We start from the raw sequence: 18,062 nt of genomic DNA on the forward strand, positions 1-18,062 counted from the left end.
ACGCCGTTCCGTGCGTTTTCTTTAAACAAATGACACGCATTTGTCAGCAATCTGCCTATATTTGAAATCCATTTATAAGGGCACCGCTATATCTTCTGTCACAAATGTTTGTTTTTTTCCTTGAGATATTTTGGGTGGATGATAGCGTCAAGTCTTCGTGTAATTTTCTGCAACTTTCTCGGTCGGGTTATTGAGTTCGCCTGGCATTAAAATGAAGCTCAGCTATTGCTGTTACAATTCATGTAAATTTGACATCTGCGCATTAAACCCGATGACTTTTCCAAGCGTCGATGCCAACTTTGGAAAGGCAAAGGAAAAAAAACACGCGGGCCAAGCTTCACCGGCGTTGCTTAGTGCGTCGGAGCAAACTATTCTCAAGAGTCCCGGCGCCAGAGTAAATATGTCCTTTTTCAACTTTGATTCAGTTCTTTCATTTTTGTTTCTACCCTCCTACACTTTCGTCATTTCTTTTAAAAAGAAAATCATCTCATTTTATATGTTTTTCTGCTCACATTGACGTCCACTACTTCCATCGTGCCGGGAAAAATACATAAATAAATAAATTGTCGAGTCGTATATGTGCATCAGTCAATCCCCGTTTATTGGCCGATGCTTTTCCCAGTTCTTCGGAACGGTAACCCGAAACTTGCATTCCGGTAAAGTCCCTTCTTGACTCGGAAGCAGTCAAGTATATAGCTAGAAGACATCAAAACATGATGACGTTATTCCCAATAAAATTTAAACATCCCAGCGTCACTATGTCGCTGTGCCGCAATACGATCGCCATGCCAAAAAAATTCCGAGCACGTTCGTCCGCTACTCGCTTCATCCTGCGTGCGTGTCCTTTTGTTTATTTTGTTGTTGTTTCTTCCTTTTTTTTTTTTTATTCTTCTCCGGGCGGCTTTCCCGCCCGCTCGTGTTTTTCCACACTTTCCAGTTGACAGGAATTGCACGTTGAGTTGCTTTAACGCTGGCGCGTAGTATACCTCGCATTCTAGCCGCTTGGCCAGGTTTTTCTCGAAGGACTAGAAGGCCACTCACAACTTGCCCAGTCGCCAGTCATCGTGTAGAACTCTTGGATGATAGAGCGCACTACCCCCGCATCAGCTCAAGATCCCTAATAACACACTACTTAACGTTTCTCGAGTTTTTTATTTTCAAATTCCCCCCATTCAACCACTTGTCTCGTTTTGCATTCGGTTTTACTTAACTTTTGCACGATCGTTTCGCACAGGGACGTCGTTTTTTTTTTTTTGTACGGCTAATCATTTTATTTTGCGAGTACGGTTATTAAAATAATTAAACGAGGTGGATTCAACTGTAAAACATTGAACGATCAAGAAGATCACAGCGAGAACGACGAAGAATCGTACATCATTGAAGTGAATTACGTGCATCATGCTGAGCTGACAAAGTGAGGCTGCCGCTGACATCTCATCATCAACGGGACGTGCTCAACACTTGATCTGTCCCAGAAAGCGAGACGGGTTCTTCGCTTCGACATCTATCGAATTTCTCGGTGAGTCACTAAATCCCCGTGTCTATAGTATCGAGCGGAATCCTTCATATTCCGTCTATCACGCCTATCATTTCGTTCAAGTGTAAGAATCGATCGCTATCCCACATGTAAAAATACCTCCCCCCTTTTTCTTTTTCTTTTTTTCTTCCACGTATATCTCATACAGGATGTAACTAAAAAAAAAAAATCATTCTGTATGTTATCCATTTTCCGGACGAAAAAAAAAAAGAGTTGAACAGAAAAAGATGGGGGACCTCCTACGGTTCGAGGAATTTCTTTTTTTCCGGTTTTAGCTTGTTTTTATGCCACAATTTGGCATGGGCTAGCGTAAATAGGTCTATCCCGTATCCGCTATTCACGAGAACATCATAAGACCTTAACTTTTCCCCGCCTTCCCTATTTACTTCCTGCATAACCGACCAAGCGCAAAGAGAAAACTTACCGTGTCGCGCTATTTTTGTAATGCGATGTCACAAGCGGCTTGCGCTTCGACAAGAGGATGACTACATAACATCTTACGAAGCAACTTAAGTTTTCTGCTTTCTCTATCGCCCTAATGGTAATTGACGGAAGAATGGGCAGTCAAGTTGATTGAAAGTGTCAGTGCATCAGTTGATTGGACTGCCTATTACATAATTTAGTAATAAAAGCGGAGCTATATTGCCTACGAGAGAATGGAACAAAAGAATCTGTTGTCGTGCGGATGGGCTTTGCCAAAGCCCCGAGACCGAAGTCGATTCGATTGATTACCGAAGGCAAGCACACGTCGCGAATGAAAAGAGACAGACAAAGAACAAATCTTCTGGCTCTATTAGACAGCCAACAATAATCCATTGTATCCATCCGCTACTGTTACACAGTAAAGAACTAATCAATTGAAATGAGCCGTCCGATTCTTAAAAAGAAAAAGAAGACGATTATGACCTAAGAAATCCAAGAAGAACGAGAACGAACCAGAGTCACACGAAAGAGAAACGGGCGTACGTAACAAACAAATACTTTAACGAGAGCTATTGGTCAACATAGCAGGTGCTTTGAGCAAACCATAAGAGAGTGAATGGAGATAAAGTGGAAGGGGAAAGAGAGAGAGAGAGAGAGAAAGGATATAAGAAAGAAACCTGCTGCTGTCAGCATTTTTAGCTGTTAGCGAGCGGTCATTGTTGCCCATTTGTGTAAATATACTCGACAGTTTTTCTCCTTCCAGACCGGATGTTTCAAAGATATGGTCGAGAGAGAGAGAAAGGCAAAGAGAGAGAGAGAGAGAGAGAGAGAGATAGCCGGTTGGCTAGTAAGAGAATGTCTGTGCACATTCTCCATTTTGCTTGAAAAAAAGTTTTCTCGATTTGTTAAGTCGGTTGGTTTCGTTCGCTTCATTCAGCACCTCGTCCGTGAAAAATTGTCACATTGGACCGAATCTGATTTGGTACAAACTACGCTTGTACGTTTCTCTTTTGTTTTTTTTTTTGTGTTCTCTGATGTCTATTTTCATCCATATCCTTTTTATTTCCTTTTTCCCTCCCGCACGTCGTTTCTACTAAATAATTTTTAGCTCCAAAAAATCCCCCCCCCCCTCCCTTGTTGTCTGTCCCACATCCACCCCCGCCGGACCTTTTTTATTTTTTCTGGTTACATCGTTTCTTCCTCTTTTTTCATATATGGCCTCTCTCTCTCTCTCTCTCTCTCTCTCTCTGCCTTCCACACCTTCACGCGCGTGCACGCCGGACGTAACTGACCAGCCGCGACCAGCCGCTCCCGGTGACTAGCGGCTAGGCGATAGCCAGCGCGCGGGACGGAAGCGATGAATGGGGGGACAGGAAAGCCATTAATGCACAAAGAAAGAAAAAAAAAAGCAGGGAGAAAAATAAATAAGGAAAGAACTAATAGAACTCCTATTCCTGTGTGGGTAGAAAGAAGTCAACACCGCGTAACCAGCAGCGTCCGAAAACAGGAAACACCTGCTGGAAAAAAAAGAACGAAATAAGCAAAAACAGCGCACCCACAAACAAAACAAAACAAAAAAAAAAAAAACTTGTCCGCGTTAGCCGGCCATACTTCCGGCCGATAGTTTCACATATTTACAAGTAAGCCGTAATAAGAGGCCGACCGTATACTGCGTTGTTTAGTGAAGCGTAGGGGGGAGGGAAAGGATGGACAACGGAGAAAGGCAAAAGAAAGAAAGAACGAAAAAAATGAAGAGAATACCGCTGCCATTGTGGTGGCCTACACATTATGTGTCCTCATAAGAAAAACAAAGCGAAATAATGTAGAGGGTATTTTTTAATTTTGAAAGGAAGTATGTTGCTCTAGCACAAAATGCAAAGGAGAAAATCAAGGGATGTGGAATCCGTCGAGCACGAGTGCGCACACTCACACAAACTGCACACACACATCCCCGGCTCTTTCACTCGCTCGCTCCGGTTCACACAGACAAACGCACCACGCGCGAGCAGCCGAGCAATTGGGTAAAGAAAAAAAAAAAAGAAAAGGAAATCTAGGGGAAGGAGAAGAAAAGAAGAAAACGGATACATTATGATAATATAATATAGCGCGGTGGTAACGGCGGTGAGGGAGAAACTATGTCGGAGAGGACGAACGACGTCATTATTTTCTGTTGTCATCTTTTCAAGAATCGCATTTCACATTAGCGGTCTCGACTACGTAGACTTGGGGTGTCTTGAACTGAGGAAAAAAAAAAAACGCGAAATCCTTACAGCCCCGCGTACATTACAGCGCATTCAAAAAAATGCGGAAACGAAAAGGAAAAAGCGAAGGGCGATGTAAAAAGACGGAGATTGGGAATACGAGGCTGTTTTGACGTCATTTGGCTTCTCGATAGCAAACTCGTTGCAAATGGCTGTTTACATTAATCGATACTTGAAATGAAACGTGCACTTGGTAATGATGAGAACCGTTCGATCGTCGACCGAAAGCACGACAATGAGTGGGCGGACGCAACGAACAACTGACAGTTGCCGATGGAAAATGCTTAACTGGTTGTAGAGGATTCTCAGAAAAAATGTTTGAAATTATTCGCGCTCGATCGTACCGATGCGACGAGAACAAAAATTTACGTAACAAAACGAGGGGATTTTTCTCATTCTCCTGCCTCTTCACACCTACACAGTTTCACGCTAGCGTGCCGTGCATAAGTGTCATACATGACGAGATGTAGGAAACTTTTGGCAACACGGCAATCTCGAAAGAAAGAAAGGCAAGAAATGGGAAATTCTTTACGGATGAATGGCAAGCGCTATTCCAGAGAATGTAAAGTACATATACAGTATTTATACCAACCGTGATGTCCCGGTGTGGCTCGACGGCTATTGTGTACGGGGAAAAAAAAAACGGTTTGCATCGATTTTGAAATGCTGGACTGGAACGAGTAAAAAGAAGGAAGCCCAAAACGACAATTGAATCGAAAGGAAAAAAAAAATGCCAACAATTGATGTGCGCTGACGGAGGGGAAAGGAAGACGAGCGAAGTGGATGAACGTGAAGATCGTGTCAAAAAGAAGAGCAGGAACCGTGCGTGGTCGGGCTTGGGAACAATTGATGCAGAATCCAAAAAATGTGGCAAGGATGTACAGTATATCGTCTAAGGCAATCGACTCTGCGAGTGTGAGCCTTTGGATAAAAAAGAAAGAAAGAAAGAAAGAAAAAAGAAGAGGGGGGTAAAAAGAAAAAAAAAAATGCATGGGAAATGGAAGTATGGAAAAGAATCGAAACACGCCCGGGTCCCGAAATCTACATTATCAGTGATGTGTTGCTTTAAAAAAGATGAAGAGGCTTTGAGAATAGGAGGGCCAGAAAAGAAAAAAAAAAAAGAGAAAACGAAGCGTAACTGCATCTTCAGGCAGGATATCTAAATAAATATACACCAAGGAAGAAAATGGTGGAACAGGGTCTTTTTACAGGTATGTATCGATAGATTGCCCCATCCGTTTTCTTCTTCTTTCCACCTTTTTTTATCTGTTCATTTCAGGTTCTTCGTCCCTTCTTCTTCTTCTCCCCCCAACAACCATCGCATTATTTTTTTTTTTTTCTGGGGCTGCCTTTTGTTAAAGACTCTTTTCGTCTTCAGGGCTTGATGATGATGAGATGTTTGTTGGATAACTCCCAAAGAGAAGCGAAAAAGGGCAAGGACGAAGAGGAAAAAAGGAAAAAAAAAAAAAAAAACCGAAGGCGTACATGAGAATATAAGCAAGGCGAGAATGTAACGGAGGAGAAGGAGAAAGAGGAAAGACAAGAAAAGATGGACGATAAGATAACTGCGTGTCCCGTTTTCATACGTATTCAGCTGAAGATGAGTGGATGCACGCACCGTAGTGACCGTAGAGTAATACGCGCATAGGAAAAGTAGGCGGACAAGAAGAAGAAGAAAAAAAAAGATGAAAGACGATGAGAGAAAAAAAAAATCTCTCTCTAAAAAAAAACACCGCCAACAAACAAACAACACACACACACACTCTCAGTTGTATATAGCTATCGTTCTCTGTCTTCCTGTTGGCGGGGTATTGATTTGATTATTCAGCAGCTAAGCTTAGTTATTTATACATTTGATTTAGGTTAGCTTCTTATACAGTGACGTCTTCGAAATCCCACTCGAGTCCCCTGTGTGATCATTATGCATCCAACCAGCCACATCTTTTTTTGAATATTGAAATTGTGCATGGCCATATGACGTAGTGTGAATCGTTTTCTTCTCTCATTTCCCTGTGCTGTTTTATTGCTTTATCGGACGGACCGAGTCATTTGTTGCACAATAGGCTATAGATAGAAGATGACAGTCCTAGCGTCTCACTCTTTTGAATCAAACGGAAGACGCTGCATTACCTCATAGGGTCAGTGTGCATAAGTTTCGTCATCTGTCCGCCGCCTTCTTTCTTTCATCTTTTAAGAGGGCCACTGTAGCCACTGTCGGCCTACCAGTGGCGACTCGTTTACTCTCGAGAGTTGCATGACGTCATCCTTCTTTTTTGGCCCTACACTTCCCTAGAAGGTTAGCCGCAGAGCACGACCGAAAAGCACGCGCATGACCAAATGCAGCTCTGTCACAGTGAATGCGACCCCCAAGTTGACGACATTTGGGAACCCGGACTGCATCATACCACCCGTCGACTTTTTTTTTTTCGTTTTTTTTTCTTTTCAAAATGGAATACGCCAATGACGATAAATTACGTCGTGGCATGACCATCGAAGTTGACGTACGCAGTTCGAGACTGGTCTCTCCTTCCTTGTTGTTCTGCGAACGCGGCCATCATCATTCACGTTCTAAAGATATGTCGATGATTGTTGAGCTGGTCTAGTCAACTGGTCCTCACCATCCTGTTTCTACGCCCGTTGCTATACGAGGCAGCACCTTCGTTATCGACAAAAAATTGAGAACAACGAAATACTAAGATCGTTAAGAAAAAAAAATCAGAAAACAGGGGCGATAATCGGATAGAATCAAACGACAGTCGTTGAGGCGGGTAAAGAAACGAGTTGCCCGCTCTCGTCGAATCGTACACGCTAACAGACGGGGAAATTAAATGAAGCGTGTCGAACTCGATAGTTCTTTCGAACGCTGGTGGCCTTGATGAACCCCCAAAACAAGCAAGAGTCGATTGTGGAGCCCTACGAACGTGAACGAACGACCCCTAAAGAAACACACGGCGGTTGCCTCGAGTCGTTTCTTCTTTTTAAATGATAGCCCAAATGATCGGCTCGTTGTCTTTCGGTATTTATAGTATTTATAAAAAACTTTTATTTCTACCGGGAACGTAGGAAAAACAAAGACGAGAAACTGGAACGTTGTCTTCCCCGCAGGTGAGAAATTTTTTTTTAAAAAGGCAAGAGCGAATTTATGCAAATCGTCGCGTTACCTGTAGCTATTTTTTTTTTCTAAGCTCTGGTTCATGGATTGGCTCGTTCATCGTAAATTAAAGTAGCTCCAAAAAAAAAAAAAAAGAGAAGTCTGGGGGCCACCAGAAGCGATTGACGGCACATGACCGGGCGTTGTCCAATTGCCTATCCTTTTTCGGGATCTTTCTTCTATATACATATCGAATATAAAATGAGTTACTCGAGGAATCGATGGATCCGTAAGATCAATATCTACGCACTTGTTTTTCCTTCTCCAGTTTGCCGATTCACTCTGTTTAAAAAAAAAAAAACCATGTGTTAGGGTCACCTATAGTCGAACAAAGTCTATGCAAATTCGTGACCCACCAGAAAGTTTACTAAGAAATTTCTCATCTGATATGCGTTCAGCGTACTCGAGCAAGAAATAGTCGAATGACGAGTAAGTCGCTATGGTACAACTAGCAGTAAATCTGCTTGTACGTCACGTTTCCTTCTTCTTTGTTTAATTTGTTTTGTTTTTTTTTTTGTTTTTTTTTCGAGTGTTGCAATAGATGCGCATACCTGTTTTAGGCCTTAACCGGGTGGGCGAAAATGTCGTGAGGGTCAAGACTTGGCCGAAGATTGTTGCTGATTTTTTGGTTGTTTATTTCCAATTTCTCTTCTTTTTATCCCTCCGCTAGATCACGACTTTAACGAAAGAAAGAAAAGTATGAATAAGGAAATATTTTCCATCATGGCTTAAGACGTCCATAACAAATTGTCGGGTTAGTCGCTGATAAACACCCGTCTCCTGCAGCCCATTCCATCCACGCATTTAAGCTCCATACTTTTGTTTTTGTGTTTTTTTCCCGATAAAAAGACAACGCATTCAACTGTCGAGCTGTCGCTTATGTTGGAAACGGTTCATTAAAACTTCCTTTTTTTTTTCTTTGTTTCGTTTTGGTCCGTGACCGATTATATTTAAGCAGACAACCAGAAGCAGCGCAAACTCTTGCAGAAGTAGCCGGGATCCGAGTACAACAAGCAGGCGATGGCGCCATTTTCTAATTGCCGAAGGTGTGCCGTATGGTTCGTGTTGGCCTCGTTCGTCTGGCTTCATCTGCTCGATGCAGCGGCCCTCGAGCCGAACAACCCGCTGCGACGCGTCGGCGATGACAGCCCGATGACGTGGCGCAGAAGGCACAGTCGGGATCTTCATCATCTTCATCTTCATCACGATCGTGACTTCGGTCGTGCTGGCGCCTCGGATGACCAAAGCGGCCGCCACAGAAGATCCGAGTGGTCTTGCCCCCAGGTGAGCCATCCGTCTCGCTCGCCCGGCATTTCGTGCCAATGCGATTTGCCGCACACGCTCCGCTGCTCGGCAGTGAGCGGTGGGCACACATCTGGCTCGAATTTCGGATCGTCGGAGTCTGAGCGTCAAGTGGCGGCCGTCATCGGAGCGTTGAGGGCTCTGCCGCGCGAGCAGTCCGTCTCACTGCTCGATTTATCAATCCAAAATTTCAGCCGACTGGGCCCTTTCCTTTTTGAACGAGTCACGCTGCACGGACTTGTTATCTCTTCTGGCGAAATTCAAGATGTCTCAGCGCAAGCTTTCGCCGGCCTAGCTTCGTCACTCACCGCTCTAGGGTTACCCAATAATCGATTGGTAAACGTACCCTCGGAAGCGCTTCGTCCGCTGATTCATCTTGAACGTCTCGATCTATCCAACAATCGGATTCAATCCATTGCCGGACAACCATTTGCCGGTCTCGATAGGCTTCGTTTCCTCGACTTGAGTGGCAACGCATTGGAAACTATCGCTCCAACAGTTTTTGGCGCAGCGTCCGGTTTGCGGAGCTTGCAATTGCGATCAAATTTGTTGGAAACTTCGCAACTCGTCGCACCAGCCCTGAGCGGCCTCAAGAAATTGCAAGAACTTGATCTTGGCTACAATCGGCTACGCGGACGGCTAACCAGCACGTTTCTTCAAGGCTTAGACAACCTCATCACGCTGGAATTGACGGGCAATAATTTGACATTGTTAAAACGTGGCATGCTCTCCGGATTGAAACGGCTCCGCACTTTGCGCTTGGCTCGCAATCAGGTAAAAAAAAAAAAAAAAAGAAAGAAACATTTGCATGCCTTTTCATTCGGTGTGACACATACATGTTCACATCATGACTCACATGGCATACCCTATAATAAAACATTGTGTACTTATCGGCTATCGATCTCTATTTTTCGTGCTCCCATTCTCTCTAGATCGATGTGATTGAAGATCAATCTTTCGTTTCGCTGGCGTCGCTGACTACGCTGGACCTGAGCCATAACGGCGTCGTGGCCATTTCCGGACAGTCGCTCTCCCATCTTAACGAGTATATCTACTATTTGCCGTTGTAGCTATTTCCCTTAGATTATCTCAAAATGTGCGCTTTGCAAGTTTAGCCGCTTCTTTCTAGTGTAGTATTTAAGCGCAAAGGATTCGCAATTAATTGTTGGACCACTGATGACGTAGTAAAAGATAATTTTAACATGGGCGTATCCTATCGTACCCAAAGTCTAAATATATATCTTGCTATTTATCTATTTGAAGTTTGACGCAGTTGGACTTAAGCCACAACTACTTGCGCGCCGTGACGTCGGAACTGGTCGGCGGATTGTCCAGTCTCGAGTCACTGGACTTGACTGATAACGACATCTCTCTAGTCGAACCCGGAGCTCTGACCAACCTGCCAAAGCTCATCCATCTGTCACTGACGGGTAAGCATCATAACTTATTTGCCGTCCACTCATTTTTGGCATACTCCCACCTTCCGGTAAGGTGCAAGTGTTTTTTTTGTTAGGGCTCAGGAGCTTTCGGCATTCGTCCGTTGTCAATTCATTGAGTTGACGTCAATCATGAAAATCTTAAAGCGAATTCTAGGACAGTATTCAACAATCTCTTTTCACTAGTCCAACATTTTTTACAAGCCCCATTTTTTTTCGGGCTCTCGGAGCCGGAAGGTGATGGGCAGGATGGACGGAAGACCTGGAGGGCCAAACTATGTCTGGTTTCCCAACAGGCCCTCCTCCATAATGCAAAAAAAAAAAAGAGAAAAGGAGATGCGTCAAAACACATTCCTGGCCTCACCACTATGTGTAAACATATGCACGAATCTACCGCCGTTCGAGTATTAGAACCTTAAGGCAGCTCATGGCTGATGTATGCTGAATGCTATCTTTGAAAGCTTCTTATCTATTTTTCATGTTGGCCGTAACGTGAAACACGGGAGACCTGTGATTCGCTGGCCAGCGTTCGATGGAGAGAAAAAAAAAAGGCCAAAGCTAGGGCTTCGCTACTATACTTACACGCTCTGTCATCATCGCTTTGGCTTCTAGTTTGTCCCTCTCCTGGACATGTAGAATCAATGGCTCTGATGGCTGGCCCTTTCTTTTTTAACTGTCGCTCTACTACCTCCAATTCTTCACGCGTCAAATCCCTTCATTTATCTCTCCCCCTTTGATGTCGCGGCTAAAGAAGCCGGAGAAAAGAGAATTTTTAAAAATAAAACCGTCTTCTTTATTTTGTCCACCCTCCTGTCAGACAGGTTTATTGTGCTGGAACGATTTCATAAAAATAAGAGACGGGCTACCCACACGGCTGTACTTTCTCAAAGAACCGGAAAAAGGTGCAGGCCTGTCCTCGCTGCTTTTCAGTTTCGCTTCCTCTCTTTTCATTTTTCTTTTGTTAAACAACTTTAGTCTTGTTCAATTCAATCGTTCCTTTAAAAAAAAAAAGCTGGGCGTGCACTGATGTATTGATCATGATTGTCATCCCCCACGCGATCTGCGATAGACCGAGAAAAATGAGCGTGGATCAAGACGGTTCAATGAAAGAGGCGATCCGGTGACAAGTCGAGTGAATAACAAAACTGTGTTGACATCAAGTGTAGCAAAAATCCCCCTTCTTTCTTTTTTTAAACGCTAGAATTATTGCTGTAAGAATTGGATTTTACGATACATTCCCTCCAGACTGACGGGGAGTGCGTGACGAGCAGCGATGTAAACAAATCAGGTCCGGTCTGGTGGACTAAGAAGGAAAAAGGGATTTTGACAGTGAAATGTCGTTTTCGCACGTAGCTATTCGAATGTTCTTCAAGAGCGGAAGTTGCACTGGTCGTCAATTCTGTGTTGGAAGAACTACCTTCTTCTTTTTTTTTCCCTTTCAAAGTCCAAATCGTTTACAGTTTATTTGACTTTCTAGTCACCATAGAGCAAAAGGGGTGCTGACTGTTGAACTCAGGCTTACATTCTACAAAGTTATACTAGCCCTCGTTCTTTTCGCTTTTCTCTCGCCGAAAAAAATCAACAACAGAAAAAAAAACCAAGTTTCAATCCGCTGTTCATGCACCATCACACGCGCGCTAGGGCCTCCGCGAAGATGCCCTCCCACTTCTTTTTAGTATCATTGAATACAGTAAGAGTCCAGTTCTATACACACACACACACTACGGTCTATGTAGCGCAGTCGACCGAAGACGGAAAGACCAAAGCAACTCAATGGGCTCGCTCACAAAGTTCAATGTGAAAAAGACAGGGGTGTCAACATTCGGTCCGCAGCAAACCAAAGGGGTTCCTCTCGCTCCGTTAAAGACGTCATCAACCGCTTCACTTGCCACCATGTTCAACTTTTCCTTCTTCATGTTCCGTTCTGGTGCGGAACATCCGCTCGCTTGATTCATCTCCAGTTGGCACACATGTTCGCTTTAGTCCCGGCCGACCCATTAAGGCCAACGGCTATCGCCTTTCTTTGTTACAAAGATACACAAACGGAAATAACAGACCCAACGGGCAACCGTAAATTTTTTTTTTCATACCGTAAATATGTGACGAGATGATTTCATATTGAAAAGGAGCCAACGAGGAATTCATGTGCGCTCATGCTCGTGCTTTCGACGTGTGAGAAGGAACAACAGTTTCCTTTTCAGTAGAAAAAAGCATCAGAGGCGAACGTGCAAGTGACTTATGTGATGGCTGTTAAATTTGAAAAATGCACCGTTGGCGGACGTGCAACTCCCGCTATTGAAGCGGTCAGTAATAAAAACGAAAGAAAGCAACAGGGAAACGGATGCGATCGGATGAAACGGGTGAGTACGTTTCGACAAAACGGAGAACGAAACTGAATGCAACGGCAATCACGAAATGGTTTCACAGTTGCGCACCGAGTCTGCGCCAATGGTAGAAATCTTTTGAAACGTGACTTGAAGCGGCAAATGGAACAGAAAAAAAATTATATTTATATATTTCCTCTTCGTTTCTTTACCGCTGTCATATGTGTCGAACGTGAGTGGGAAGTAAGAAAAAAGAATAAAAATAGAAAATTGCAAGAACCTGAAGAGCGAGTGAAAGACATGGGCTTCTTTTTTTATTGTTATTTTAGTTACTTTGGCAGCGAAAACAGGAGGGGATTACGGCTAGACGAATACAAATGCAATGAAAAGAAAAAAAAAACGGAGAGAGATAGAAAATGAATAATAGATGGAAAACCATCAAAAGGGCAATAGAAAAGGTGTGACAAATGGAAAGGAAAAAGATATCCGACCTGGGTTGGATTATAGCGACGTAAAAATGGTAGAACCAAGGACGACAACAAAGACGCAAAAGCTGTGACTTTTTTCTGTGCGCAAGCAAAGGAAGGCCTCAACCAATCGCACCGAAAAGAAGAAATATGCTTAAGGTATATACATACACCTCAATAGGGAGGATAAAAAAAAAAGTAACACATAAAACAGGTATATCTTTCTCACTTCCTGTTTGTGTTGCTTGTACATTCGGTACGGGCAAGTCTGTTTTTTTTTCCAGAAAGGAAAAAAATTTGCTGAAGAAAAGAGCGTCTTAATGACTTTAATCCGACAGCAGACGATTTGTGGGGTTCTCCAGTCATCATCGTTTGGTGAATGCATCTACAAATCTCAAGAGAAACGTGATTTCTCTTCGCTTTCCTGCCATTCAGATTTATTCTTAATACTTTGAATATCTTTTCTATTTCTGCCATCCCAGTAAAATGCACGTACATTTTTTTTCTATACTAAGTACGAGGGGGGATGGGGGACCACTAGTCTTCATTGGCTCCAAAATCACACGCTTAAGTGCTTTGCCTTCGTCGGCATTCTGGAAGATCTTCCAGCCTCCACATTCGTTTGATGATAATCATGCGATATTAGCGTTTTCCTCAATCCCCCTTTTCATGATTTTCATCTGATTTTTTTTTTCCTTCAATGACTCTTAAGAGATTCTCAGATGCTGATTGAAAACACCGGAACATCCGTCACGTTCAATGGAAAAGAAAAAAGAATTAGGAGTGAGATCGTCTTATCAAACGGGAACAGATGAGGAAAACCCGAACATTTTTCTTGATTGCGAGCTCAAGTTGCGTGCCAATCGTGGGTCGGACACGGACGTCGGAGAGTCTTTGCCTCTCTGATATCCTGCCGATAGCAGAACTCCTCCCTACGTCGTTCAAGCAACTCGCCACACGATCGTTTCGTTTTGTTTTTTTCCTTTGGACTCCATTCTTTCCTTTCCGTGTAAGCAAAGAATTCCCTTCGTCACGCGATCGAAGCTCGCAGCATAGTCTTTGCCGACTTGGCACAATGATGAGGATGTTTATGGCACTTATTCCAGCTTTATACGGCCCTTCAACACGCACCGGCCATTATGCTAATGAGCGAATAATGAGGCTACAGACTGAAGGCGCGTTCCAAACGCTGCAAAGGTGACTGGGAATTCTCGCTAATCAGAAAGCTGTTCCTTTCTTCTCTTCATTTGTCTACCACTTGACTTTGCATATTTTTCTTGTACACAGTTCCTCTCTTTGCTTGAATATTCAAGGATGGTTCTTATTTGCTCTTTTATTTTTACAGACAACCCGTTAAACTGTGACTGCCATTTGGTCGATTTGGCTCGATGGTTACGCAACAGCACCGGTAACAAACCAGCCGACGATCAAAACCGAAGATCGGCCGTTTGCGCTACACCACCTTCGCTGGAAAACGGACTCTTGTTCGAGGCGGAAATAGAAACCCTGACCTGCGAAACGAATGGAAATGGACGCAGTGGTTCTCTCTCCACCGATGCCCAACAAGAAGGCGATGAAAGCAACAACTTCTTGTCCTCCCAACCGACCGAAGATTTCATCCGATTATCAACCGCTCAAGTGCAATTCGGATCTGCCGAACTGGAAGGATCGCTATTGCATACAGTGTGGAAAGTGGATTCGGCCACATTGCCATACACATGCGACGCTATCCTCGTCTATGAATTGAGCGAGGAACATGAGGCTCTGCTTGACTCGTACCCCGTTCGTTGCCATTCGGAAGAACGGCCCAACAAGCAACTACAGCTCACCGTAAAACTTAGCGACAATATGAAGACGGATGGTCAGTATCGATTGTGTCTCGTCTTGTTCGAAGGAGGTCATGACGATGAAGCTTCTCTTTTACCCGGATGTTCCCACTCGATGACCTGGCAAACGTTAAAGCATCACGACGAAGAAGCGGACGAAACGACTCATGAAAGCGGTAACGTCTTGAGTGATCATGCATCATCAGGACTGCCCGTAACGGCAATGACGACGCAGATTACCGCCTTTTACGCTAACGTCAGTTCGCCACAATCCGTTTCGGTTTACATGAGAATTCCGGACGCCTTACCGACCTGTCAGTTCACCGTGGCCGTTTTTGAGAAGCATCGATTGCTGGCGCTGAAACGACTGAACTGTTCGACCACATCGTTCACCTTTGGTCAACTGATGGACAACAGAAACAGCCAATTTGCTACCAGTGCTGTCGAGCACCCAGTCGAGGAGTATCAAGTATGCGCTACATTTGCCCAGCAAGGCCAGTTCCTTCCGCCTCCCGATGGAGAACGTCAGGCGGATGGGGATATCGTTTTGACTGCAAGCAAGGGTCGAAGTAGTAGCAGCATTGCTATATCATCTAACGCCGGAGGACCCTCGATGATCAATTCGACCGTTGTTCAGTACGAACACTGCGTCGTTGCCAAAGTGCCCAACCGGATCTGGGCCGTTGAGAACACGTTGGTCGTCATCGCCGTCACGGTGGTTTTCGTCCTAATCGCGGCCGCGCTCCTGTTACTCACCTACCTGCTGGCCAGACGGGTCTTCTTCCGGCGTTCCAAGTTGCTGTGGTGCAGCTCATCCTCCGATCCGTTGAGCTCGTCCGTGCCCAAGGCGACCAGTCGCCACATTCTGTACGTGCCGGAGAGTGACTACTTCACTGACTCGGCCTGCAGCAGTAGCGGATCAGATAACCGCGAAGAGACGTCGACTAACGTCTGATATCGAATATAAAATCAACTCTGCAACACCCGATTACGACAACAAATAAGACGGCTGGGAATGCTTAAAAGGCCATCCAGCCATCGCATCGTCAATTACGTCAAAAGCTTTAAGCCCTTTTTTCTTTCACGCCCTTCACGTCACTTTCACGGACCTTCATTGTCATTTCCCCTCAAGCGGTCATGTGTGTTTTCTATTTAGTGCCAAAGTTGAGCTTGACCCACGCGTTTTCCCCATTTTTTTTTTTCATTATATTGTTTTAAAATCAATAATTGTACCATAGAACCTTTTTGTACAGAAGGAATTTTTAATGCGATTGGAAAGGGAAGTGTCGTGCCGCCGGATCGATTGTCCGACGTTTTATCAAATTGTTTTGTCATTTTTCTTGTATCTTTTATCGTTTGTCCCATCTAATTTTCATTGTCTGCAGGAGCATTTACAGATTTATCACATCCGTCTAACCCTTTCATGTCTTTTCCTGCTGGATGAACTTTTATGATTGGTTTTTGGAAACGGGAAGGATTAATTAAAAAGCGAATCTTGCTGTTGATTTATTTCTACCCCAATTTGTACGCCCTTCTCCCCTTGTCCTCTCATCTTCTGTCAGTCTTTTCGTTAAAAACCACGTTGTGCATAATTATATACGATCACTTTTGTACAGTACAGCTCATGAATAAAGACAACACACATCCTATGCGAGACGTTCGTGATACCTTCTTTTTCTTCGTTGAATGGCATTAAGCTTTAAGGCTATCGCTTAAAGAGAAAATGGCAGAGAAAACGGGAACCCTTATGGATGTCTTTCAAAGGTTTTTATTTCGTTAAAGTTTTGTTTCTTATATGCTAGCGCAAAAAAAAAAAATGCAATTCATCAAACGTTCCACGCTCGCAAGTCGAAGCGTACCCTATGGCCATACTTCAAGCCCTTTCGTTTCTTCTAATATTTCAGGAGCTTCATCAATAATTAGTGAAGTTTAGGTCCTACGTGCAAGTGGAATTTCATAGCTTCTACATGCATATGTTGTGAATTTTTAAAAGCCTGTTCTCAAGCATAAACGTTCTCCAATTCCTGTGCCAACTCTCGACAAGTAATAGAATCTTAACGGAGTCTTTTATCGAAAAGAAGATAAAAGTGTTGATCCTTTTCAAGTTGAAAAGAGTATACACAAATATTAGCAAACATGCTTTTTTTAAGGCGGCTGCACTTCTAGTGTATGAATTTAACGCGAAAAAAATGAAGGCAATAAAACAAACAAACGAGAAGTGTAAGCGAGGCGGATCAATGAAAAGCTGCTGACGGCGAGAACCAAGGATAACGTTACCATGTGAAGCACATAGTTCAATTACAGTTGCAGACTTCACGTCAAAAAGGAAACAGAAAGAAGACGATATACTGCATGTATTCTGCAGAGAAATAAAACAGTATAGAAAAAATAAATATGGAAAAGGCAGAGCGGGCCGAAACGAAACTGCGGGGATTTCAGGAGGAAAAAGTTAACAAAGTTGACACACGTTTCGCGGTGGGATTGCTTAATCAAACAGCAATGGCTTCAGCCCATGACACACCGAAGAAGTTGGACACGCGCTTCAATCTTTTGTTTTATCTCAACTCTTCTAGCCCATGAAAAACTCATGGTAAAGACGGAAATTCGTGGCTTCGCTGACAAAACTTGGCGACCGTTTCGTACACAATGATAACGTCGTACAGGCGTCTTGACTACTGATTCCTCCGTCTTTTTTTTTCCCCTCTTTTGTTTCTTCATTACATTCACCTCTCGCTGGTACGATGTTAGGCCAAACTGTTCCACATGATGCCTTGTCCATGACTTATAGACCTGTGTGCGCAACAATAACATCAAGGCTTGTATTGATTAAGGTTGGCTTGTAACCGAAACTTCTGCACGCGTCCATGCGACCGTCTTTCTCGGAACACAACAAAGACAACAGCGTAACTACAGAGACAAGGAACGAAAGAGAGTGAAACAGGCTGAATAAGGGAGGAGGGAATGAGAAAGTGAGATGGAGAGAAACAGATATCTTTCATTTCCTCTGGAGATGTAGACTTAGTTTGATATGGACCTTTTAAAACAACCGCCACCGTTACAACATCCGCAATTTGGTGAGCGTGCCCTCAAGACCCAAATCTCGTATTAGCCAAAGCGACGTCGAGGCTGCTCACATTCCGTCATAGCCATTCTACCTAAAAAGCATCCATCATTCATAAGAATTCATGAATAGGGAAGCACGGTTCAAAGAGATAAGGGCCAATTTCCAACAACTCATAATTCTAAAGAATTTTCCCTTTTCCACTTTTCTGACGATTGAGTCTTTTTTTTTTTCACAATGGAAAAATGGTATTGAAAAATGTTCAAGGGTGCGC

The 18,062-nt window shown here is 43.7% G+C and overlaps 1 protein-coding gene across 2 annotated transcripts; it reads left to right on the plus strand.

Annotated features, from left to right (window-relative positions):
- Positions 1-1,150: 1,150 nt before the first annotated feature.
- On the plus strand, positions 1,151-16,376 carry LOC130687748 (uncharacterized). 2 transcript variants are annotated; one of them, XM_057510959.2, is made up of 5 exons: positions 1,151-1,519; positions 8,328-9,448; positions 9,607-9,719; positions 9,938-10,104; positions 14,247-16,376. In XM_057510959.2, the coding sequence occupies exons 2-5, from the start codon at positions 8,393-8,395 to the stop codon at positions 15,680-15,682; spliced, it is 2,772 nt and encodes a 923-aa protein (XP_057366942.1). In that variant the 5' UTR covers positions 1,151-1,519; positions 8,328-8,392; the 3' UTR covers positions 15,683-16,376. The 2 variants fall into 2 exon arrangements, with proteins under 2 accessions (XP_057366942.1, XP_057366988.1); XM_057511005.2 differs by having other exon boundaries at positions 8,331-9,448.
- The last annotated feature ends 1,686 nt before the right edge of the window (positions 16,377-18,062 follow it).

Source organism: Daphnia carinata, chromosome 7 (assembly GCF_022539665.2).
Source record: "Daphnia carinata strain CSIRO-1 chromosome 7, CSIRO_AGI_Dcar_HiC_V3, whole genome shotgun sequence".
Lineage (NCBI taxonomy): Eukaryota > Metazoa > Arthropoda > Branchiopoda > Diplostraca > Daphniidae > Daphnia > Daphnia carinata.